Genomic DNA, 24816 nt, shown 5'->3' with positions numbered 1-24816 from the left:
ATTCCATATTTTGGTAAAAATCCATATTTAATTCCATATTTTGGTAAAAATAACTACATATATATTTACATATTTCATATATTTTTAGTCCATATAAATCCGTTCCCTGCTAATAAGGTTATCTTTTAAGCTGTTCTTAAAGGTCTCATCTCTTTTTCTAATTGTCCATGCTTCTGTATGTATATGTATGGCTCAAAATTGAAGAGATTTTGAGTTGTTGAAAAATGTTTGCCTTTTCCTTTTGGTCTAGTCTTGTACAGCCTGCTGTTCATCTCATTATTATTATTACTTACTTACTTAATTACTTACAAATGGCTTTTAAGGAACCCGAAGGTTCATTGCCGCCCTCGCATAAGCCCGCCATCGGTCTCTATCCTGTGCAAGATTAATCCACTCTCTATCATCATATCCGATCTCCGTCAAATCCACTTTAATATTATCCTCCCATCTACATCTCGGCTTCCCCAAAGGCTTTTTTCCCTTCGGCCTCCCAACGAACACTCTATTATTATTATTATTATTATTATCATCATCATCATCATCATCATCATCATCATCATCATCATCATCATCATCATCATCATCATCATCATCATCATCATTATTATTATTATTATTATTATTATTATTATTATTATTATTATTATTATTATTATTATTGGAGGATTGACTGTTATTAATAAGTAGATTATTTCAGGTACACTTAAATCTTGTAGCAAATTATATTTATCTATCCTAATTCCGTTACCCTAATTCCTGTACAGACATCACATGCAATCATAGGGATTTCCTCAAATCTCCTGTCACTTTTTTTAAAAATAAAATAAGTATCTTACTTTTATTTCAGCAACGTTACAGTATACACTTTGTGGATTTCCACAATTTTCATATAGTTAAGTACTCTTTAGAACTGCGCAATTATGCAGATGGTCGGCGTTTATTAAATTATGTTGATTAGAAAGCTAAAGTGTACGCTTTTAAAAATTCCAGTTCTATAGAACTGGAAAGATGTACATTCCTGACCGGTGTACAGCTGAAAGAGAACAAAAGTTTCCCACTAGGACCAGTAAAGTATTGTGAATATGTTGTTCTCCCACGTTTTTGTTTTTAGCATTATCTTTTCTTCAAGGTTCAGAGCCTTCCATTCAGTCCTCAATGGGGGATTGTGAATCAACATCAGACATGCAATGGTAGCAAGCAGCATTCTGCAGCATAACCTAAGACCACGGCTTTAACCAACGGACGGAAACATAAAACAATGAACATATTTAAGTCTACACATTTTCTCTCTGCTTGCCTGCTGGAAATGAATTCATGTACGCTAAAACTGTGGTAAAAACGATATCATTTAACAGCAGCAAAGACATTTTGTCTTGCATTCTATCTTTAATTTGTTTTTATTTTTTTTTCATTAGTTAATGTATAATACGTGACGTATTTGTACGACAGACTTTGTGGGGACGTCTGTATAATACAATAAAATTTCACTGTCTTGTTTTGTCAGTTTGTATGATGCTTCATTATCTCTTCCGCTGTAATGAAAAGGAAACCTATCAAAATCTGTTGTAGCTAGATAAAACATGTTTACATAGTACAGTTTGAGCTGCGGCTCTGGGATGTGTTAAAATTGTTGCACTTTCAGGTAATTTTCGATAAATGAGGCCACGTATACTGCTGAAAGTCTGAATTTCCAAGAAGTGTACTCAGTTACACGAAAGGAAAGCTTTAGGAGTTAGAAACTTATGATGCAATGCGAATATTTAATATAAATTATTACTGAGTGCGAAGAACAGGTGCTATAAAAATTAATGTTTTACTGTAGACTGTACTACTTTGTCATCTGTTATCAAGAATAGCTCTGTGTCAATAACATAAATAGTAATGAAAGACACTTTCTCTGTATTGGCTAAGTAATTCAGTCGAGTTTATGCCATATTAAAAGGGTCAAATTCTGCCGTCAATTTATTTATTATACCCTTCATATAATTATTTGGTGTAATGTACAGTTACTCTTAAAAAGAATGAGACGATTCTTGGTCGTCGGAAGTTAAAGTTCTACAGCGCGGTTCACTCGATATCACGTAACGATACGTAACATGACAAATAGTAAAGAATTGTTACAAGGACCACAACAAGGACAAGGACCAGAATAAGGATCACGAAGAATACTACCATTTAAGGCCAGGATTTCACAACATAGCTCGAGTCACAAAATATCATTGCTTCACTGTACCGAATGGCAAATGCCAGCTAAGGGATCTACATTCTGGACTGCTGCTGTCACTGTCTTGTCTCGGTAGCTCATATAGTAGCGTGTCGGTTCCAATGTATAACCGAAACGTCTCGTGTTCGATCCCGGGTAAAAATTTTTTTTTTATTGAGGTGTAATTAATTTTTTCAGAGATCCTAGACTGTCTAATTTGTAGAAAAATATGGAATAATTTATGCCCAATTTCTGGGTCTTACAAGTGGGCTGAACCTCGTCAAAATAAATAAATCTTACTTGGATGTTAAAAGTATTCTTCCTCAAACAAAAATCATAAGAAACAAAAAGAGACCTGTTAACTTAAAATCTTGTCCACATGACATCAGCTTCTATTACAGCTCTAAGTCGATCCGGCATGGATGTCACGAGATTGTGGAATAAGTTCTGATCCCCGGCGAGATCTTCCCAGGTGTCAACAACTTGATCCCACAATTCGTCTCGATTTCGAGGGCGTCGGTGGGCATAGGTGGCTATTCTTCTCTTTTTCAATTCCGCCCATAAATTTTCGATGACATTCAAATCAGATGACTTCGGAGACCAATTAATGATTTCGATCTCGGGTCTCCTTTGAAACCATCTTTGAATGCTTGCAGCATAGTGCACGAGATGATTATCCTGCTGGAACAGCAATGTTCCTTCGGGAAAACGTTCTCGGGCGGAGGGAAGGAATATATTTTCCGGAATATGCTTGTAAGTTCCCGCATTAAACCGGCCATCGATTCGTTCTATAACGCCAGGTCCATCGTAAGACATCCACCCCAACACGATATGCTAAAGCGCCCCGATCTTTCACGTCGGTGCACATAGCGCTGGTCATGTCGGAGACCATCCTCACGATAGACACGGACAGGACCTTCGTAATCACTCGAGATGGTTGTTTCGTCGGAGAAAATTACATTTCTCCAATCGAAATCCACTCGATTGGTAGCGATTGGCAAGACGGTCGACAGCTTGTGCTTCCCCCAATATTTCCATTTGCGCAGCCCTCCGGCTCCTAATACCGCGGTTGCTCAACCTGCTGATCACAGTCTGTGAAGAGCCGGGAATGTTAGATGCTGCGCTTATTTCGTTAGCAGTCAGAAAGGGGTCCTGTCGAACTGTCTCGAATAAGAGAGCATCCTCTTCCAATGAAGAAATCCGCGGACGCCCAGGAATAGGGCGATTTTTGACCTCTCCTAAATTTTGGTAACGATGAACCCACCTCGCGGCTGTACTTCCAGGAACACCGACCAAACGGCCAGCAGATCTAGCCCCATATCCAGCCTCAACTAGAACTATAACTCGCTGTCTCATGCCACGTCGGTTCGCCATTACGATGAGAAATGAGGGATGACGATAATACTTTAGTGTAGACAATGACTATTTAATGTGATATAGAATTATTGAAATAAGAGGCATCTTGCATAGTAAGAGTTAATAAATCAACCCTAAATTAAATATCTAAATAACAGGATATAACAGGAAGTCCAATTGTTACGAAACTAATCAAATTAAATCTAATTACATTAAGTAAACAAACCCCAAGGTATGACACCACATTGATACAGCTAAATTGTAGGTTATTAACATAAGCATTGAATAGGTCCGTGGTTGTGCGTTGGACGGTAAAACCAAACATCGAAAGTTCGAATATTGCCGAGGAATGTAACTTCTTGCTTTTTATAATGTAAATCAGACTTATAACTACAATCATTCGTATTTCTTACATTATTTATTAATATTTATAGCCAACACAGAATTTGTAAAGAAAATACTTTAGAAATCTCATATGGAATTTGTGATCTGTAGTGACATAAACATAGATTATCTCTCGGAACTTTTCCGTAAAAGTAAATTAAATTCACTCTTTGAAACTGGAAACCTTAGTCGTAGAGTCATTTTCCCACAGCATACAAACTGAAGTAGCACAACCATTGATAAGTGTTTTGTACACAGAATTAGACTGAATTCCTATTCGACAGAACCTATAATCAATGGCTTGTCTGAACATGTTAAACAAATCCTAAGTGTTTCCAATGTCACTGAACAATTTCAAAATATTAATTTAAAAACTAAGAAAGGATCGTAAATGCTGGATTTAGTGATTATTTACATTTATGTCTAAAAAATGAATCTTGGAAAAACATATATGATACTGGTACTATGATATTAAGAGTAAATGTATTGAATTTTTCACTTAATTTCATAATCACTTCAGTGGATGTTCTCCACTCAATGTTGTGAAAAAATTCAAAAGTTAAAACATGTAGATAACGCAGGGATTTAAAAATCTCATATATTAAAAAGAAGAATCTATATGTAATGAGTTGCAATGTAATGATCCTCTTAAATATTGCAAGAAGTACAGTATAATTTATCAAAATTTGTGAAAGAGGGAAATAGAATATATTAGAATAGAAAAGTACAAAATTCAGATAATGCAATTAAACCTATTCGGAATATTATTAAATTTAAACTTGTAGATATCCTAAGAAAGAAAATATTTTTTCATTAAGACCAATGATTATAAAGTAGACGCTCCCAAATCTATTGCAAATTCTCTTAACGTATTATCATATATAGTACAGAAATATTATTGACAACTTAAACATTCAAGATTTTGCAAAAGATACTGCAATTGGTTACTTAACAGATGCATTTAATAATTAGTATTAATACAAGTAATTAGTCAATAACTGCAACAGTGCTGTTTCATTCAATCATAACATGAATAAAATTGAATGAACATTAAATGAAACACTATTGCAAACACGTAGATAAAATAGTTAAAATTAAATGAAGGGGTGAGAATGAAATAATCCAAAGCCACACTTTTAACAAAAATTGTTTTGTGCGAGTGCATTTCTTACACATTACACATATGGGAAAGCTATTAATAAAATATTGTAATAATTACTCAAGAAATGACATAGCCTAAAGACTCTAAATCTTTGTAAAAGTTTGTCTATTATTATATATATTTTTAAATTTCATTTTAATTGTTAGTTTTTAATATATATGCATTTACTTGTATATGTGTGTGTGTATAAATGCATTCATTAGATTAAAGTTTATAATATTATAACTTGTAATTTTGTATTGTTTGCGATCATTAACACTTAATCTCAGTACTTTGTAAAACTCTATTTCAACGTTACTTAGCTATTTCAACGTTATTTAGACAAAAAAAATCGTTGTGTAGACTAAGAATCGAACTCGCACTCTTCTACACAACACGCAGAAGTCTTACCGTCTGAGCTATTGAAACGACATGAAAGCTTTCCTTTCTGTGCGGAGTGTCGATCTAGTCATGAAGGTCCATTGTCGATTTAACTACACGATTTATGTATATATTTATGTTTTATTTACGTTATATTATCATATTTTTTGCAGTTTTTGAAGTGAATTTCGGAACGACGCTAGTAACAAACCAAATAGCCTGCATTTAAGTAACTCAATATTCGTTATCTTGTGTATCAGTGCTCTGGTCTCCGATCATGCGCAGTGTCTTACATCTGAGATTTAGGAATATTCAATCGTCTCATCCTTTTTCAGGGCAACTGTACGTAAATGTACTGACCTATTTAAAACCGAATTCTCACTGAAAATAATAAAAAATTCAAAACTTTTTTGTGCCTTAATTTACAGCCCATGTTTACAAAACGGTAATTTTATGTGTGCCATGTAACAGCCATAAGCGAATTTCCAAGTCAACAGTGAAGGGAGTATATCAGTGATTTCAATGAGTGAATTTTCAGCATCGGACATACCGCAGAGATAGGGATAACAGTCACCAGATCGAAAGATCAACCTTGTATAGAAGAATCGAGTGCCGCCCAAGGAGTCCCAGGTTGGGATTCGGGCTCGTGATCATGAACTCTGCAGGGAAAGTTATACCTGGCAGAGCATCTTCATCTGGTTTCACCGAAGCCCGTGCACCACATTTCTATGGAATGAAATGACGAGAAAATAAGGTGAAATGGAGGATGTTGCTGGAAATGAATTTTTAAAGTTGAAACAGGATAGACCCGGAAAATCCTTCGATATTATTCAAGGTATAACTGGGAAGATTAGACTTGTGCCAAACACGCGCAGAGGGGAAGGAACTTCTTTTCTTCCGCCAGTCACTACTGAGGAGAAGAAACCATCATGGTCTACTGCGCGTACCAATGTTTCACTAGACACGCGTAGAGGGAAAAGCACTTCCTCCTCTCCGCCGCCAGTTACAGAGCAGATGATGTCATCATGGTCTACTGAGTATACTAATGTTTGGCTGGACCTGAGGGGAAAGCACATCCTCCCTTCCGCCGGCAGCTACAGAGCAGATGATGTAATCATGGTCTACTGAGCATACCAATGTTTGGCTCAGTCTTAGCTTCCTAGCTGTATTATTCCAGACAACGTCGATTACCAAAACTCGAGTACGCGGGGTGCTAAACCCTCGCTCTAGCATCCCGGAGGATCAATAGCGTAATATAGTCGATCTTAGACATCCCGGTGCACGTTCACTTTCCATGTCATTACAGCAAAATGAAAGAAATATTTTGAAGTAGAAGACAATCTTTGGTAATAAGAATTTTATTATAATACACGGCTCACAGTTAACTGAATGATTTTCTTCGTCAGAGACAAAGGAAAATTTATGGCAATCATAGACCTATAAGAAAGTACTACACTGCAACGCATCTTATCTTTATAACTGATATAGAAAATAAGGTGAACTACTACATCGTATTATATCTTCAGGAAAATTATTATTATAAAATGTAACCAATGAGACTTCTTGAAACTAGTGTCAGGTTTGAAGCCAGACAAGATATTTCAAAGAGGAAGAAAAGAAGAAAGTAAGGAAGACGGAGGAGGAAAAAAAAGAAAGAAAAAGAACCAGAAAAGAAAGACAAAGAGGAAGAATCAGGGCTAGAAAATAAAGGTAAATAACGGAAATAATGAAAAAGGAAGAGAAAAGGGAAAATAAGAAGAACAATAGGAAAATCAGACGACGAACATCATTATAAAAAGAATGAATAAGCGAAGGAAGAAAAGGAAGATTAAATAGTGAAGGATGGAGAGGAAGAAGTGAAACAAGGTGATGCTGATTATGGAAATATAAAAATAATTTGAATATAGGTACATAGGCCTATACAGGAGAAAGGAAGAAATCCAAGATCCTTAAATTGATCAACAACAAGTGCATAGTTTGTTTTATTTTCCCACAAACTTGGGACAACTGGAGTATGTTTTCGAAGTTTTTCTGCAGTGTCAAACACGTGTCTCGAAAGGAAAAAGAAGAAATCGAGCGGGGTAAACCTTGGGAATACATTGGCATTGCAATAGACTTCTCAAATATAGGGAACGACAACAGATGTTATGAAAGATGTCATTCCACAGCACCACGCTACAATGCCTACTTCCAGACTGAAGTTAATTATTTTGAACAGTTACTGGAGATATTAGTAGAGTCGCCAAGTTAATAAGCTGAAGCACTATTATGTGGCAAAGTTGTGTAAAAATACTGTCTTCAAAAATAATCCAATTAATAAACGACATTGTGAAAGAAAATACTAGTTCCAGTTTCAAGTCTAATAGGCATCCCAAAATGCATGAATGCAAGAGTGGGTTGCCTAGTTATCCGGCAAATTATTATGACTTATAACTCCTAAGACCAAACATGATTGTTCTCGTTTCACACTGATGCCTTTCACCACCTCTACTAAACGAATAATTTCAATCGTATACCAATCTACCAATCGTATACACAAGGTGTGTGTGTGAGCGAGAGTGAATGACACCCTATAAACATTTTAATAGTAGTTGTTGAGAAAATATTATTTATTGTTAATATGACATATAAACTCCACAAGACGAAATTAAAGACAGAAGTAGGAAGAAATAGTGTAGTAGTAACACTTGTTTCAATGGCGCATTGTTAGCAGAAAGTGTTATAGAGCAGGGATGTCAAATGCGGATATATTTTACCCTCTGACAAGGAGTAGAGAGACCTTCCGCTTACGAAATCGCATGCAGGCATAAGTACGCTTAAAAGAGGTTCTACGTCACTGTTATACCTCGTTTAAATGTTAGAAATGCCCGCGCTTGACATGCCTGGTCTACAGCGTCGGATTTTTCGCGCTGGTAGGGTCACTAAGAAGCATATCTTAAAACATTAATCAAATCGAAAAATGTAAGCTGTTAAAGCATTAATCGAACTATTCTCTCTCTCTCTCTCTCTCTCTCTCTCTCTCTCTCTCTCTCTCTCTATCTTCTTTCCTCACACACAGTTCGTAGGGAAGGAATATATAACTCATGGTAATTTATTTGCCTCTTCCTTTTCAGTTTTATGCAACTCTGCATTTTTCGGCATGGTTTCAAAATTGTGGTACGTACCTGTTTCCACAACATTTAAAAGCAAGATTGGCAATATAACTTTCTAGGCACGTCTCATCAGGTCTTGCTTCCATTAAAAAAATCAGTTCATAGGGGAGAATACGAAATATACAGAAATTGATTTACCCCTTCCTTTAAATTTTGTTACCTTTATTTTATAACATGCGCTCGAAATTGCAGTATTTTATCTGTTTGTAGGAGATTTAAACGGACGGTTAAGCGTAGACTTCTATAGGGAGAGTTGGATAGTATCGGACATCGGGTAATATCGGACAGTGATGTTTCTTTCATCTACCACCAGATGGTAATACAGTGATGTTTCTTACATCTACCGCCAGATGGTAGTAGCAGTGTTCAGATGTCTCATACAGAAACGTAACCATGTCACTTAGGTACTACCATCTGGTGGTAGATGAAACAAACATCACTGTCCGATATTACCCGATGTCCGATACTACCCAACTCTCCCCTAACTCTAAGGTGAGCCAACAGCATCCTCCTTCCTGAAAATAGACAACTCTGAATTTTATGGGTGACTAAGGAACATTTGCAACAGTTGATATTTGCCATTTACTTCTTTCTTATGAAATGAAAATAAAGAAAGCATATATGATAAATTAGACTGTATTGACTATTACACTCTTACTACGTCATACTACTTTTGACCAATAAAACGGTACGAAAGGACGTATTTCAACCAATCATGGCTGCTTATCGCACAATTTTATCGCGTCCCTAGCATTTGTTTAATTTTATCGCGTCCCTAGCATTTGTTTAATTTTATCGCGTCTCTAGTATTTGTTTCTTTGTTTGCCAACATTTGAAACTGCGCTGGTCTGGACGTCAAACATATATATAAAATTACAAACCACTCCAGTCGATGCACAGCAGTTTCAAATATGACTCGCATTGGCATTCAAGAACAAGAATTAATAAAAATCACTGATCATACCTATGCATCTTCTGAAATCCGATTTACAAATAAATGAAGAGCACTATTCGGAAATCCTGAATAAGTTGAATACACCATGTAGGCCTAAATCAACGAGTTCCACTTCTATTACGCACACGTCCAATATAACATCAATTGAACCACCAACCACATTCAAATTTGAAAATTGTACATTCAATAATTATTCCTTTTAAAATTATTCATGTTTATTTTTTATGTCATCGTCGTTAATTAAAACTTTTCTAACACTTGTGTATATTAGTTAGGTTATGTTATAGCTTCTGCTCTGAGAGGATAAAAAGAACTTCTGCTATATGATATTATGGATAGTCACGTATCAGAGATTGTTTAATATTAAGATTTATTGAATAGTAATCATTACAGTGTCTGTATAAAGACACTACTGCCATCTAGCATGCATCTAGCGTAATATTTGTAATGTTGAGATGGTACAATAATACATTTGAAGACAGTTGTATTTTCGTAAGTCAATTAATATTTTATTGTATTGGAGTACTTCGTTACTTCTAATTTTTATATACTTTCTTCTAATCGTGTAATAGTCAATTAAATCCCACTCGAGTTTTGATTTTCTCTAGATAAATCAAAACGTCTAGTGAGATTACTGTTGATAAATTGTAATAACACATTATGTTCATTTATATATATGTATATATATATATATATATATATATATACTTATTTATAAATATTTAAGATGGTGTTGAATAGTACATGCTCAAAACCAGTAGCCTCGTTCTGGACACACCCAATACAAATGGGATTAGCCTACTTAAGTTACTTTTATCCTTTTAGTTTAAACATTTCAATATTCTAGCGCACAGACTTTCTATATTAATGTCGCGCGCAAATCACTTGTGAAGGGTGACTGAACCATATCTCTTGAGGGAAGCACACTTTTCATATAAGTTCACTAGGCGCCACTGGATTTTTCCTTATAATGCTCTACATTTTGCAACTCTGTGCATACATCTTCTTTCTTAAAGTATCCAATATGCTAACATATAAGCTTATTCTTCAATTCTGAACATTGAATTTATAGGAGATCAAAAGTTTTTGGAATAATATACAATGGCGTAGGATCAATAACGAAGAAATTGTGCAAAATTCCGCGGGTTCACATGCTACAACACGCGCATCAAAACAACATAATGTCGTGTGAGACTCGAATACGCAACCTTACCATTATTGATTGCATGACTCCATCACCTGAGCTGAACTAGTGTCGGGAACACTACTGGTTTTTTAATTTCAGCTTTTATTATGGATACTATGTTTACTGACTTGACAATGAATTTGAGAATTTTATAACTTTGTATAAGGCTGGTATTACACTATCAAAAATATGTCAAATATCTTTTATAAAATATAAGACGTTGAAATGTTTTGTTAGTTCCTTTGATAAAAGATCACCTGTAAAAATAATGTAAGTGCATCTTGTTATCTTTTATCAAAGCTCTGACTAACTTGAAACCAATACGGCGGAACGTAAATATTGCTGAACTGTTGCTACGATCAAAATGTTTATATGAGAATATGAAGAAAATTAAATGTTATAAAACACAAAACACGGACTACAAAACAGAAACAAAAGACGAGAAGTGTACATAAAGTAGCAGAGACTATAACTGCTGTACAGGAAGAATGCACAAGTCTGGACAAACTGAAAATTCTCTTCATCTATCCTCAGATAATTTAAGTAACTTTTCAAGTCCTCGTATTGTAGCTCTTTTTAGTAAGTTTTGATGGATGCTTTTCTTGTCACGCCTTGCAATCCATGGTTTAACCCATAGGCGTTTTCTTTTTCAGCAATATGCATATTATAATATTTTGAACTAATTGTAGCTAAACATGTATAGTAGGCCTACTATACTCAATTCATTTTTGCATATCTGTGATCAAAAATATTTTATTTAACTACTAATGGCGGCTGATGATTCCCGTTCCTTAATTTTAGGTTATCTTTGATAAAGCAGTTTATATAGTTTAATATACTCAAAATCCTACCTTTATTTTTTTGTACATCAGCATTGTAAATAGTCTTCATCGTCAGTCAAAATCGCACATAATATGCCACATAGGCTAATTAAACTAGTTTTATTAAAATATGACCATGCCAACTAAAACGTCAAAGTTAACAGTATGAAATTGTTTGCCATGCTATAATATTTAATACATCATTGATGTCATAGCAACCTCTTTCTTCTTAGACCATGATATCCAACTACCCATCATTACAAATCTGATGTTATTTCTTTTTAAATAGTTTTACATACATACATACATACATACATACATACATACATACATACATACATACACACATACATGCATAAACAAATTACAACATTTAGGTTTCCTCCAGAACACTTCATAAGAATATATATATGAAATCTGTTATAATAGCTATCTATACACGTGAAGTTTTTACAGGAACCGGAAAAGGTGTACATGCTAATATTGATCTACACTCTCTTTGCCGTTGTTCACATATAAAGCTGTTTAGAATTATGGACTGCTCGGTTTATTACACATGAAGAGTACAGGAGAAAAACAATCACCGTCACAATTCTCTTAAGGGTGATGTCAGCATCTAATTCAGTATATTATTGCAACATTAATTACTGTTTCTAATGAAAAAGCAGGAAAGGATGACTGTATCTGTGGTGATAATTCTCCTTTACCAGTTTTAATAAGAAAACACATACATACATTTTTCAATAATATACTGAATTAGATGATGATATCACCCGTAAGAGAGTTGTGACTTTGATTGCTTTTCCCCTTTACTCTTCACATGTTTTGTGTTGTGGAGACTAACATTTCTTGTTTGGCACAGACGAAGAAGATGTCGGCGTTGGGTCGGCGCCTGTACCTGGAAGACATGAGTGGCGTAGCACAGACTGGCAAGACGTTCACAATCCTGGTGTGGAAGCACGGTCCCTTAATGGAGAAGAGGCACATCATGCGATTCGGTTCCGAGCGGTGAGACCAACATGGAGCACTCTTCTTGGTTTAATTTTATTAGTGCAATCAGTTGCAGTTCTCATTAATATCTTATGAACAAGTTACAAAGCTACATGCAGAATTAGGAGCTCCAGCAATTTCAAGCTTGGTACTAATCCAGATTACAAAATTAGCCTATATGAAAACTTAAATAGATCTTGAATTTACTCGATGTATTAAAGTTCATTCATAATTCTTAGAACTTTTTCGGGCAACGATTTTGTAAGTGAAACTGAAGTTAAATACAACATTGGCCGAAGGATTTAGTAGGAGTAGTGAGAAATGTCGGCTGGACGAAGACATCAACTCATCACTACTTCTTCTTCGCGCCCTATTCCGTCAACAGACTCAAAACTACTATCCCAAGTTCTCTTCATCTTGCACGTCTCACGAGAACGGGCCGTGGATCTCGCTCCAGGCACAGTCTGTCAGCATGTCATTCAGACGTGAGATGCAAAGCGCTACTAAGCAAGTTTTGTAAACGATCCTGTCCACGTGGCTGTCGCGTGACAAGCGATGTGACGGTAACAGAACGCGGGCGAAGTGCCTCTAATTCGTGACTGGTGACGAAATGGATAGAAAATTTGTACACTCGGAGGGAGAACAATTCCCGTATGTTCATCCACCATTTCTGGCTAGTCATCGAGTACCAACACCGGAAGAAATATCTGAGAGTTTGCGATAATTTTCCATTTTTATATTATCACTGTACAGTTACTCGAATTGAATACAGGTACAGACAGAAGACAACGTTCAACATATTAAAGCTTAATTACTTCTCGAATTTATTTAATTGTCTTTTAAGGGTATATAGTTGTGCGGCTTGGGACGTGTGACCGAGAAAGTGTCTTGTGGACTAATAGTGCTTAGCGACAGGTTCCTCCCCTTTGTAATGTATTCTACTAAATAACGACATCTCATTTCGGCTTTTATTCTCCTCCAAAAAATTCTGAAAGTCTTTTCGGCGAGAGGGCGAAGCCCGGAATGAGACACTTGACCAACTAATTTTAATTTCCAGATTCTCCGGAGATGACTATTCGTGAATTCCCTTTTATTTTTTTTTATTTTTAGGAAATTACTGCTAAGTAACAGACCAGGGCTGTCAAACTTGAAGGTAGCTAAGGGCCTCATGCTCCTAGATAGTGTGCGGGCTGCACACGTAGAAATTAGGTCAACACAATCTCGACATTTCCTTTTTTTCTAGTTGATTCTCTTAAACAGAAAATCAGTTGCATTTTTTTACCGAGTTATTTTGTTTAATTTGTGATTAATTGCTTTTAATTTTCTAATCTAATTCATATTTTGTCATAATTTTGATAGCTGATATGACTTAAAACGTACCGAGATGTGAAAATATATGGATATTTATGGCGAATGATGAATATAGAAAATTCGTAATACAATAAAATATCATACCTGGTAGTGGCTATGGAATTTTGGAGACGTTCTCCCAAAATATACACAAAATATCGTGTTCGGAACAACAAGATACGGAATCAAATGGGGGAGAAAGGAAAATATGAAAACCACATAAGGAATGGGTGCAAGGTGTTCTATATATGAAACCATGCAAGAGAGGAGATTTTGAGGATGAGCTTGGATGGGTTTGGAGAGAAGGAACTCAGAAAGAGGAATCGGAAGACAACGAAATATCTGTGAAATATTGTCATTATTATTATTATTATTATTATTATTATTATTATTATTATTATTATTATCATCATCATCATCATCGCTGGAGTCATTTATCTTCAGGGATTAGATCCCTTGGCCCATTCTGTACCGACTTTGAACCAACGTTAGGCATCCATAAGTCGCGTGATTGTCTTATCATTTTGTGGTCAGTGTGATGTGATAGCAGCAATGACGTAATACAGGGCGCGTAAGAATCTGTGGTCATATTTAAGGCCTTTGGTTGAAAGTATCTAAAATTACAAATTTAATTTAACCATACAATTTAAAAACACAAAAACAATTTAAATCCGTTTTTCAATAACCAAAGTTAATTAAAAATGTGAAACATATTTAAAATAATTCACTTAATAACATGAATTAATTAAGCCTCAAAATTAATACTAAAAATCAATAACAAAGTACAAAAAGAGTGATCAGATGTAATATGTCCGGCGCTGTTACATAGTAAAATCAATAAAATATGACGTAAAGGATCCTAATAATTATTATGAAATAATAAAATAAGAATTAAACATATTCGCCATATTTACAGGCTCTGGTGAACAAATAACCGGCCCAATATTGTTATACAACTCGTATCATCTTGTCTAGATATGTGCTTACTAAAAATAAAAAAACAGCGCTTACGCAATTTAAATCATTACAAAGAGCGTCACGTAACGATGGTAGCAATGTATGTTGACGTTGAGCACCATATTTAGAACAGATAATGTATAAAATCTATTCGAATGTTAAAGGAACACGGCCTTACGAAAAGAATCCGGATTCGTAGGTCTTGACTCATTTTATTCCTTGTTATTAAATTTGAATATTTCAAAACTTTTATGGGCTTCACATACAGTAGAGCAAAATATGTGGATTTTATTGCACATAAAATGCTAAAAGTGATGTCACAACCTAAAATGATCCAAATCATTGTTCTTCGCGGTGAACAAAAGAATGTAAGTTTTATTGGACCTAAAAATGCTTGTGATATCACAATCTAATATTATATAAATAGCTGATAAGTCTTTCCCCCACATTTTACTTGTTCCTGGACTGAATATCGCATTTTGGTACGAGGTTTTTGGGTATTTGCACCATGTCATAGATATAGATGCATCCAAAGTTTCGGAGTTACATGTCGGCTCCATCGTCAGAGAAAGAAGAGAAAGGGAAACCGAGATTGTATAATAACTTCATTAAAAAATTCACAATTAGCATCTTCCAATAATGAAGTATTTAAAAAGCACAATGTTGGGATAATGAAAAGCTCAGTATGGCCTTATTCCCCCAAGTTCCAGTGTTCCCGGCAGAGATAATTTGCTTTGTTGTTCTTGTGCAAAGCAGGCATGACCCGTTCGAGGATTGTTCGGTGTCCAACTGCCGACTCACGTACGACGCGTCGAAGCTGGACCAGGCGGACGCAGTGCTGTTTCATCTTCATCGTACGAAGGGCAAAGCCTCGCTGCCGAACGTCACGTCCCCGCGCCCCGCTAAGCAGCGCTGGGTCTTCCTCACAGACGAGAACCCCTTTCATACCTTCACGCTGGGCCTCCACAGTTCCCGTATGCGAGACTTCAACGGCCTCTTCAATTGGTCCATGACCTACAGGTACAGGGTTACTGTGTATACCATAAAGCGTTTCGTTGCATCATAAGTAGAGTATTGCTTTTGGTTACCTAAAGCCTCCAAGCAAGCCGCTACAATGTAGCTACACTTATATGGAGTAGGCCTATACTGTAGTTTGACGTCATCAAACGCTATTTAGTTCAGATCTGCTATTCAGTGAACATAAGAAAACAAAACAAAGCTAGGCGGTTGGACATTAGTGCTTCAATAGTATTATTTGGTAGCGACCACGTCAATAGAAATAGAAGAATTTGCTAGCGACTACGTCGTTAGGAACGAAGAAAATGTATTTATGAGAAAGAAGGAAAAGTTTTTCATTTGAAACACTTACAATGTTTACCGCCATTGATTGTAATATGTAAACCACGCGCTCATAGTTTGTTTTATTTTAAGTTTGTGGTGGCATTTATATTTTTTTCTTTGTGAGACGAGAAGGAAGGCTTGTCAAATGTCAATATCTCAAGATGATTCAAATTTCGATTTTTCTGCACGATTTATAGGCCTATATATATCCATCTGTTATTTACGGAAAATCCTCAAAATAATATCAAAACACGGCATCCGCTAAATCACTGGCCACAGCAACATTTGAGTACATGCAACGTTTCAAAATTGTAGAAGTGATCATCCTCTGAAGTGCAATAACTGTTGGGCTTCTTACCGTTGGCCAGTTGGTCATTGTATTCCAGTACAAAAAACAAAAAGCTCTTCTGCCTTTATTCGCAAGTCCATCACGGCAATCGGTAATGGAAGTTTTGGCGTTCTTTGCTCGTAAATCCTAATACAGCTCGTCCTCGTGGTCCACTGGTTGTCTCGTTTGCCAAAGAACCCGAATATCACGAGTTCAAGCCCTACCAAGAACCATGGAATTTTAAGAAGTGATAAAAATTCTTAGTGACTTACTTCGGAATGCAAGTAAAGTCGTAAATTACAGAAAATTAGAGAGCTATTCTTATTCAGTTTCAGTATATAAATAAAAGCAGTATATTAATTAATAAATTAAAGGAGTTTAATTATAATTAAATTCGACATCCAATTAATAATTTCCTATCTCCACATAAAATATCCTCCACCAGGAAACATTTTACAAGCTTCTCACTCCATCAAATTCCTTTTGCTTTGAGAACATTTGTTTTGGGGGGTCAACGTCTCATTCGAGGGTGTACATGTGTCTGAAGTACAATAATTTATATGGTGGACAAAGAAAGGTATATCAATGCAAGACAATTGGTCTCAATAGATCTTTTAAAACCTCAGAACATAAGAGAAAATCAGGACCACCACTACATATAAATGATTCACATTTTTTAAAAGTTGACTCTAGATCGAGAGATAGGGGAACTGTAAGTGGCGAATTGTGCAGGATGGATTCCGATGTGCCGGTGCCGAGCGGCCGCACCCTGCGACTCACGGATCCCGAGCGCACGACGGTGCTGAAGCGGCGACGGCGGCGGCGCCCGGAGAAGACTAAGCTGGCCGCCATTATGATTTCCAACTGCGGAGGCAAGAACAAGCGCTGGCAGTACGTGCAACAGCTGCGCAAGCATATGCCCATCGATGTCTACGGCGGCTGCGGCAATCTCAGGTACGTTTTCCATATCTTAATAACGGCTGTACGTTTGGAAACAGGTTTCGCTTAGTAGGCACCGTTCGAAAAGTGACATGGGGAAATAACAGCCCTCTTAGCGGTGATTGAGGGCGTCTACTTTCGGCAATAAAACTCGCGACTTATCTACACTACATTACAAATGTAATTTACTCGCTTATCTTGTAATAAGTAGCCACCGGCGTAGCTCGACGCTTGCCTGATGATTCGGAGTTGCGCTCGGGCGTGGGTTCGATTTCCGCTTGGGCAGATTACTTCGTTGGATTTTTTCCCAGGTTTTTCCCAACCGTAAGGCAAATGTCAGGTACTCTATGGCGAATCCTCGGCCTCATCTCGCCGAATACCATCTTGCTATCACCAATCCTATCTCACTAAATAACCAAGTAGTTGATTCAGCGTCGTTAAATAACCAATTTAATATCGCCTTGTAATAAGTACTGGAACTGTTTTCTTATAAGAATTTAGTTTTAACAATTTCGTCGCTCTCTAAGCGGTCGTATTGGATACACTTGCCTGTTGAGCTAACTTTATTAAGGATTTCAGTTGAGCTAACTTTATTAAGGATTTCAGTAACGGTCAGCGCGTCTGGCTGCGAAACCAGGTGGCCCGGGTTCGATTCCCGGTCGGGGCAAGTTATCTGGTTGAGGTTTTTTCCGGGGTTTTCCATCAACCCAATATGAGCAAATGCTGGGTAACTTTCGGTGTTGGACCCCGGACTCATTTCACCGGCATTATCACCTTCATCTCATTCAGACGCTAAATAACCTTAGATGTTGATAAAGCGTCGTAAAATAATCTACTAAAATAAAAAATTAAGGATTTCAGGGCAGACTGTTCTAGCCTATAGTCTATTAGTTTATGCCATAGAGGTTTTCGTCAGATAGCGACTTAGGAGCCTTTTTATTAAAAAATGAGCCGGATTTTCTCACTTTTTCCCACTAAATTCTGAATTGTTGAATCAGATGGTTGTTAAACGCCGAAATATTTCTATAGAAATGTGGCATGACACTTTTTGTACGATTTGTTCCTAATGTAATATCATAAATTATTCGCTATTGTAATGTGTACTATATTGCCGCAAGCTAAACTGAACTACACTGAATGGAAATCAGTTTGTATACTAATGCTCTAACCTTGACATCTCTTCAGCCTGTATTATCTGTCTATTTTACTCAACACAAAACCTTCCAACGCTCGATCCAGGGAAATATAGGGCTACACACGTTGCGTTCGATTTATAACGGTAAGAGATCGAAGACGTTTACCTGAGGGAAACCTGTTTCCTGATGAACACTCTGTAGGAGTATTGTGTTTTAGGTAAAGACACTTCGTAATTCGATGACCAGAATTTGATTCCTAATGTCAAAGTGGTTGTTTGTGATATTATCTAAATAATTTTAATCCGCCTGTAAAATGGTAAGTCTCTTCATTTAGCCTAGTTGATCCTACTTCGACTACAGACTGGAAATATTAGACTATTATGTTAAGATACTGAAGAATCACAGAGTTTATTAAGGAAACTTAAGAGTATCTGAAAAAAAAATCAGAGGAAAGAAAGAAACAATAATTGCAGAAGGAAAGAAAATAAGAAAGGATAAGGAAATAAATAAATAAAACCAGACAGAAGGAAAACACAAAGTAGACCAAAGAAACAGTGAATTTAAGATGTAGAAAAAGAGAAAAAACGAAGAAAGAAATACGTAAAGAAAAAAATCGGGAGAATTGAAAGATGGTGATATGGATTGAATTAGAAGTGGGAAGAAGAGAGAGATAACAAAGAATAGGAAAAGGAACTAGAAAAGTAAATGAATATGAAGAGAGAGGCAGGAAGAAAGAGAAAAGAAAAGAAAGACAAAAAACACAATAATAGATAAAAAAGAGTATGAAGAGAATGAGTAAAAAGTAAAAAAAAGGAGAGAAGTAGTAATAATAAAGTGACAATATGAAGGCGGAAAAATGTGAACAGAGAATATGAGATTTGCTTGGCTTGGCTTTTTCGAGGGCTGAACCCGGGACAGATCCTTAGACTTATGCATCATTTGGCCCATTGTGCGCAATATATTTGCGATGCTTATCCTTTCCGACAGGTGACTTGGTGGCATTTGTGAATCCGATGCTGACAGATGGGTCAATTTGCCTCAGCCCCTGATAGAGCCAGGCCCCATCTGTAGACGAGTAGCATGGTAAGTCGCAGGTGCCGAAATCCCAAGCCCTTTCTATATCAGCATCGGAAACCCCTACTATGTCCAAGATTTCACCGCAGCTTAGTTTTACTATTGAATATGATAGATGAAATGAGAAGGAAGTGAAGAGTTTTGGTGGAAAGATAGGGGGAAACAGAAGTACCCCGAAAAACTCCTCTGCAATATTTACTTTGTCCACCACAAATTTCATCACGACTTGGCCTGGGATCGACTCCGGGCCGTATGGATGGAAGACCAGTGTTTCAGCACTTATGTCACAAATGCGGCCAAGTACATGATATTACGTTAGCAAATAAACGAAAATGGAAGATGTTCCCCATGTAGGATACGATGGAATCTGTGACAAAAGATAAAGCTTTGTTTTTATTAAGGAGGGGGGCGAATGATCACTAACACGCTGAGAAAAAAGATTCTCAAAAATGAATTATTATTGACAAGTACCTAGTATTAAAGAAATAACTCAATACAAATTGTCTGCATAAATAAATATTCGGAAACTACAAGGCTGGCATATAACGATTATGAATACACATACAAAGAACATAGTAGACAGTTCGAAGACGTTTTTGATTCGTATCAAAATGACAATGTGAAAAAAGATGGAACTTTCCATTCTGGAAACACTTGTAGCGGAGCAGAAATGATCACAGAGGAGCCGTGCTGCAATGAGAGCAGAGCAACGCCTGCAGGGAGAGAGGTGAGAACTCACACTGTCACGTAGCGACCACATCCCAAGCTCTCGAATGTTTCCTGGATGTAGACCCGATGAGCATGTCCTTGAGGCACAAGCCATGTGCCCGCCCGGAACTATCTTGCCAAAAATGGACAAAATCGATTTTAAATTACATGGTCATTTAGGTATTGTTGTACAGTCTGCAATAAAGAAATCAAGCAATGCCGTTCAAACTCACGCCGCGGCGCGCCGGCCGTGGCCATTTGTAAGTGTTATTCTTTACTTGACGCCACCTTCAACTATACAGATCTCGGAAAAGAAGATATGACGCTATGACGATGATGAAATGTCGATGGAATGGGAATGAAAACAGGAAAAGGAGCATTCAGAGAAAAGGCTTGGTTACTACATTTCTTAAAGTATTTCTAATTCCTTTGGGTATGAAGAAATTAAATTGTTTGAACACTTGTAGGTACTCATCATGAAGAGGCTGCTACAAAAATTAACATAAAAGTTCAAATTTTAGAATTGCAGTCATGCATAGTGTTTATTTGCATTGGCACTTCATTCATATCCGTCGAGTGTACATTCGTTTCCAAAAAAAAAAAAAACAAAAAAACGAACAAACATTTCAAATAAACATTGTGTCCATCGAGTGTTCTTGTACATACTCGTCACAGGAATTTGATTAGCCACCGGCGTATCTCAGGCTGTAGTGCATCTGCCTGCTGATCCGGAGTTGCGCTCGGGCGTGGTTCATTACCAGGTTGGGTTTTTCCGAAGTTTTCTTCAACTGTAAGATGAATGGCAGGTAATCTATGGCGAATCCTGGGCCTCATCTCGTCAAATACCATCTCGCTATCACTAAATCCATCGTCGCTATATAATCCAGTAGTTGAAATAGCGTCGTTAAATAACCAAGTAAAAAAACATCATGTTTAGCCACGTCTGTGGTTGTAGCAAATGTTGTAGTGCTAGCACGCTCGCCTTCTATCCAGGCGGTCCGGGTTCAATCCCGGTCAGACCTAAGTGGAATTTGTAGTGGACAAAACAGATGTCGCAGAGGGTTTTTCTCGGGGTACTCAAACCAACACACTCTACTTCCCCCTCATTTCATCTATCATCTGTAATAGTAAAAATACACCGGGGTGATGTCTGGGAAAGTAATGATTTCCGATGCTGATCTAGGTCTAAGTGATTGGGGCTCCGAGCTCTGGGTCCGGGCTCGTCAGTCGCGGATGGAACCTTACCCGCAGGGCACAGGGAGAATGGCCCCCACCTGTCAGCGTCGGATTCATGAATGCCACCCGGGCCATCCGTCGGACTTAAACAATCATTTCATATAGGACGTACAATGATTTACAAGGCCTAAGTGTGAGGATCCATCCCGGATCCAGCCCTCGTAAAATCAATCAATCAATCAATCAATCAATCAATCAATCAATCAATCAATCAATCAATCAATCAATCAATCAATCAATCAATCAATCAACATCATGTTTAACAGCAAAGCTAAAGGGCAGAATTAAGTCTTAAATAGTGTTGTATATTGCTTAAAGCACCTAAACAGTATCGATATAAGATACGAGGAAATGTTCTGCGTCTTTTTTTATATATATCTCAAAATGAAAGTCACCGAATAAGAGAGGACAAAATAACTGCTTCAAATTATTTTTCAGTATTCTTCCAGCAGCCGCTACCGGTGAATACATATTACATTGTTCTTGGGAATAAAGCAAAAACCAATAATTTGGGCAACAGATCACAGATTCGAGGGTTGGAACCTCGTTGAGGACGATGAATATTGGAAATAAATATTAAGCTGGAGAGTCCGTGTCGTAGTTTCATGACTTGTAAAAGAATCCTTCAGAAGCAGACTTTTGGATTTTCCATCTTGTCCTAGAACATAACATTTCTAATATTTCAAACCTACATACTGGTTCCATCATCGGGCCAAATGTTATGACATGCAGGGTCACCTTCTGTTAGGCATTTTATGCTTAACTGTTCCACACAACTGGGGAAGTACTCTTACTACTACTTCCTCATATATGGTGTCGGCTAAGAAAACTACAACTGGGATCATATGAGACACCAGAAAAAAAATATAGGCTATCATATAGGCCTATAAAAGTAAGTAGTAGGTAAACATAAATGATTTCTTCTTCTTCCTGTCACATATTAAGCCTGGTGGCCTGTTACGGTTTCATTCCATCGTTTCAACGGACGGCCCAAAGATCTTGTTCCTAAAGGGCGGTAATTTAGTGCTTGGCGTGGTATCCTTGTTTTACTGTAGTGAGATTTGAAAGCAATTCCTTAGTTCTTCCAATTGGTTGCTAACCAAGAGAAAGCAAGTCCAGTGGTGGGGTTGCCACCTTTAGCCTTTGGACAGGCTGAGGATACAGCACTTTCTCTGCATCTGATGGAACGGTGACTCTGTCCCCATTGCCTTTTCTGTAGAAACAGAGTGCACCACGGGCAGGTAAAGGTTGGGATTTGAGTAGGAGAGGTTGTGGAATGCACATCACTACCTTTTTCACCTCCATAAATTATTTATCTGAGATTAATAAACAATTATTAGGAATATATGTTAGCTCAGACAAGAAACAATTCAAATCATTATGTCTCTCTCTTATTGAATAAGAAGCTTGCAGACAAAATTACTTGGCAGTTGTTCTTTTTCCCTTCGTGGAGTAGTGGTCTACATGTCGGACTACGAAACTGCGGGCCCCAGTTCAACTCCTGGTTGGGACGAGTTATCTGACTGAGGTATTTTCCGGGATTTTCCTCAATTTAATAAGAGCAAAGGCTAGATAACTTTCGGCGCTGAACCATGAGCTCATTTTATAGGCATTGTCACTTTCATCTCACTCAGAACGGTAGGTAACCATCGCAGTTGATAAAGCGTCGCAAAATAGCCCCAAAAATAAATGTACTCTCTTTTGTAGAGTAGGCTATTTTGCTTAAATGTTTTGGTATTAACGAAAACGAAACAGTTTTTAATCGAGTAATATAATAAGAAAAAATTATTTTCTATTTTTAGGTACTGACTTTTGTTTAGTCAGTACACCCATGATAAAAGTAATTTCGAAATTCATTCCTTCTGGAGTGAATGTTGGGCATCCCTAAAAAAAACCTTGGCTGCTGACCGCATGGATTTGGGAGGCTAATTAAGAATGAAGTCATGCTGCACATTTGGTAGCATTTACATGGTTGAACCTATCATCGCATTTGCATAATCGAATGATAAATTCCGGTTTCGAGACGCTCCACATCTGTGCTGGGGAAGAGCGATCTTCCAGACAGAAGAGTACCGCAACACAGAGGAGCGAAACTGAGAGCTCTATGAAACATGTGCACGTCAAACACCTGTCTTCCATCATATCCCTGCGAAACAAGTCTGATTAAATTACATATATTTCTTGAAGTCGTTCTAACAGAACAAGCCCACCGGCGTAGCTCAGGCGGTAGCGCGTTTGCTGCTGATGCGGAGTTGCGTTTGGGCATGGGTTCGATTTCCGCTTGGGCTGATTACCTGGTTGGGTTTTTTCCGAGGTTTTTTCCAACCATAAGGCAAATGTCAGGTAATCTATGACGAATCTTCGGCCTCATCTCATCAAATACCATGTCACTATCACCAATTTCATCGACGCTAAATAACCCAGTAGTTGATACAGCGTCGTTAAATTGCCAATTTAAAAATAACAAAATTACACACATTTCGTATTAGCCTGTTATGTAAAAAAAGTGAAATTATGGTTTATTTAACGACGCTCACAACTGCCGAGGTTATATCAGCGTCGCCAGTGTGCCGGAATTTTGTCCCGCAGGAGTTATTTTACACACCAGTAAACCTACTGACATGAGCCTGTAGCATTTAAGCAAACTTAAATGCCATCGACCTGGGCCGGGATCGAACTCGCAACCTCGAGCACAGAAGGCCAGCGCTATACCGACTACACTACTCAGGCCGACGCCTGTTATGTAGGTGGTCCGGATTCGAATTCCGGTGACACCTGGTGTTTTTCGTTTGAAAAATCCATAGTAACACTTGTGGCAGAGAAGCTCGCAGTTCTCCTAATTCCCCACATTAGTCGTCGACATCATTTCGTCTGATCTCCACTACATTACCGTCCTCCGATTTCCAGATAGCGTCGCGCGGAGGGGGCAGGTCTAGGAACGAGCATACAGCGTATTCCGAATCTCACCGGACCGGTGGACAACAATGACGTCACGCTGCAGCGAAATAGGAACAAAACTGCTGGAAGGATCGATGGCTGTCATGGCGACTGTATAAGTTGTTGTCTGTGCTACGCTAGCAAAATTTTGCGAAATTTACGTACTGCCATCTCGTTCAAAGAAAAGAGAGCATAAGCAATTTATTTCTTGAACCGGTAGTAATAACTGGTCCGTTGACAT

General features: G+C 37.4%; 1 protein-coding gene across 2 annotated transcripts in view; it reads left to right on the top strand.

The window, feature by feature from the left end:
* Positions 1-24816, top strand: part of LOC138706171 (alpha-(1,3)-fucosyltransferase 7-like) — a 229378-nt gene that overhangs the window by 177997 nt on the left and 26565 nt on the right. For both annotated transcript variants that reach the window (XM_069835175.1, XM_069835176.1), the window contains 3 exons: positions 12442-12587; positions 15633-15896; positions 17278-17499. In XM_069835175.1, coding sequence (XP_069691276.1) covers positions 12442-12587; positions 15633-15896; positions 17278-17499 — 632 coding nt within the window. The remainder of the gene's footprint in view (positions 1-12441; positions 12588-15632; positions 15897-17277; positions 17500-24816) is intronic.

Source organism: Periplaneta americana, chromosome 9 (genome assembly GCF_040183065.1).
Source record: "Periplaneta americana isolate PAMFEO1 chromosome 9, P.americana_PAMFEO1_priV1, whole genome shotgun sequence".
Lineage (NCBI taxonomy): Eukaryota > Metazoa > Arthropoda > Insecta > Blattodea > Blattidae > Periplaneta > Periplaneta americana.
The sequence above is the reverse complement of the archived record's forward strand: the minus strand, read 5'-3'. Positions and strand labels throughout refer to the sequence as shown.